The sequence below is a fragment of the Pteropus vampyrus genome, unplaced genomic scaffold (genome assembly GCF_000151845.1).
Source record: "Pteropus vampyrus isolate Shadow unplaced genomic scaffold, Pvam_2.0 Scaffold34, whole genome shotgun sequence".
Taxonomy (NCBI): domain Eukaryota; kingdom Metazoa; phylum Chordata; class Mammalia; order Chiroptera; family Pteropodidae; genus Pteropus; species Pteropus vampyrus.
In genome coordinates, this window is record NW_011888815.1 from 7234687 (window position 1) to 7237132 (window position 2446).

General features: G+C 62.6%; 1 protein-coding gene across 1 annotated transcript in view; it reads left to right on the forward strand.

Annotated features, from left to right (window-relative positions):
• Positions 1-2446, forward strand: part of LRRK1 (leucine rich repeat kinase 1) — a 119477-nt gene that overhangs the window by 87523 nt on the left and 29508 nt on the right. The window contains exons 13-14 of the mRNA XM_023529015.1: positions 8-97; positions 1794-1971. Coding sequence (XP_023384783.1) covers positions 8-97; positions 1794-1971 — 268 coding nt within the window. The remainder of the gene's footprint in view (positions 1-7; positions 98-1793; positions 1972-2446) is intronic.

Genomic DNA, 2446 nt, shown 5'->3' on the forward strand with positions numbered 1-2446 from the left:
CTTACAGACGGGGCGGGCGCCCCAGCTGGTGCACGGCGACGCCACCATCAAGACCACCAAGTGGGAGCTCCAGAGGCCAGCCGGCTCGAAAGCCAAGGTCAAGGATGGTCAGCGCGCAGAGGCCCCGTGGGCGGGAGGGAGTTTCCCAGGGCCCCTGTCCGTCCTCTGCAGAGAGAGAGCCTGGGACCTGCAACCCCAGGGCGTTTGCGGGGGACCCCGTGTGCTGTTCCACACCAGCTCCTGCCAAGGGCAGTGGGTAATTTCTTAACCCGACCTCGTAGTTCCCCGTGAGAGCTCCTCGAGGCTCCGGGCCAGTGGCTTTTAACCCTGGCTGGCTGTGGGATTTCTTTGATGAACTTTTAAAGACAGCAGGGCCCAGGCCTCACCTCCTCTGGCCCCTAAGGTTGCAATTCAGATGGTCTGGGGTAGGGCCCACCCCAGGGCTGGAAATAAACTACCACACTAGGCATTGAGATACAGCAGCACCCGCCCCTAGTGGGGAGGCTGAGAACGCACCCCGAGTTTGAATGCCCTGTCCTCCCCGACGCCTGCTCTCACTCCAGGTTCCGAAAAGTCTAGTTGGTAGAACAAACCCTTCGACGCCCTTGTCATCAGCCCGCTTTCCACTCAGTGTAAGACGGACGACAATGAAAATTGTCTCGCCCTCGAACCAGAGAAAAGGAAGCCCACGGCATGCTAGTGGGATTGAATCGAGCCATGAGCTACGGCTCCCAGCTTAGAGACTGGACACGCGCCGATAATGCCCCCCCTCACCTGGGGCCGAATTTGTGGTTACGTGTAGCACGCAGGGATCCAGGTGCAAGGAGGCCGTCCGTGGAAATCCAGAGGCTGCACGTGTGGGCGGGAGAATCCTCCCCACAAAGCAATGATTATGCAACGTCACCTTCCTCCAGCTGCTCTTTACCAAACGGTCTCCCGGGGCCTGAGGGGCGACTTGCTATTTCCGTTTTCCCTCTGCTTCGACCCCCTACTTCCTTCCCGCCATCATTCAGTGCCCCACCCCCCCCCCAACTTTTTCTCGTCGAAAGACGAGCGCCCGACGTTTCGGATGCCGGGCCCCGGAGCTCTCCGTGTGGCTCTCCGAGGTGGACCTCCGCCCGCTTTAGAGCAGCTGCCCGTTTTTATCTTTATACAAAAGCGGGTCAGCACAGGGTCTCGGAGGCCAAAACGCGGCATCGTGGGAAGAGTCCCTTGCTACAGAAAACCACAGCCTCGGCTGCCAGACCCGTCCCCCATCGCGAGACAGAGACACCGCCGTGTACACAGCCTTTCCCGGCAGCCCGACAGCTAAGCTTTTGTTTAATTCCCACGTCAGGGCAGGGCGGCTTCCCCGCGTCCTTGGTGGCCGCGCCCTGCGACCTACGCATTTCTCAGGCCTGGCGCCTTGGCCTCGGCCTCGGCCTCGCTCCGATGGAGGTTAGCCTCGGCGCGGGCCCTGACGTCACCGCTGGCAAGACGTCTCCTGTGTGCGGTCCAGACAGGGAGGGACAGTGCCCTCCAATGTCGCGCAGATGCGCAGGTGGACACAGCATCCAGGGCCTGGCCCCGCCCCGTTAGCAGTGCATGGAAGCCTCTGGAAGTCCACCCCTGCACCCCTGGGCCCCTCCCCTCCCTCTGATGACTGGTCCCTAAGACAGACGGCGAGACGGGCACGTCTCTCCCACCGTCATGCTTTCTTCAGGCTCCAAGTCCAGCGTTCGAAGCGACCGGTTCTCTCGATTTGATTGACTGAAGCCTCGATTGCTCACACGTGCACCTTGTTGCTCAAGTAGGTCGAGTCCGTGGAATTCAACGTGTGGGACATCGGCGGCCCGGCCAGCATGGCCACTGTCAACCAGTGCTTCTTCACCGACAAAGCCCTGTACGTGGTCGTCTGGAACCTGGCGCTGGGCGAGGAGGCCGTGGCCAACCTCCAGTTCTGGCTGCTCAGCATCGAGGTGAGGGCCTGGCGTCTCCTCAGGCGTCACAGACGTCGGGCCACGTCTCTGACGCGTCCCCCTTGACTGGGAACCAAAGAAACAGCGAGGGAGAAACGCTTTGCGTTTGACGGGCTTTCGCAGAGGCCCCCGACCCGTGGCTCACAGCGGGGCAGTTAAAATCCTCCTCAGCCAGATGTCTGCCCTAAATGTAAAGGCTTCTCCCCGTTGGGAACCAGAGGGGAACAGGGCTCCATTCTCGAGTGAGTGTGGCGGTGACGTGGCCGGCCAGGTAGCTGGTGCCCTGTCCGAAGGGCTCAGACGGCCGGGCCCCACGGGAGAGGTCACAGGGGCCTCGCACACCCCTCGGTCTGTGCGTCACAGGCCCTGGAGGGTCGCAGACGCGGGAGTGCGGGGCACAGCTCTGGGTGACCGGCTCCGGGACCCCTGGCGGGGGGAGGGGGCGGCTTCCGGGCCCTGGTGCGGGTGAGGGAAGCCGCTCCCAGCCG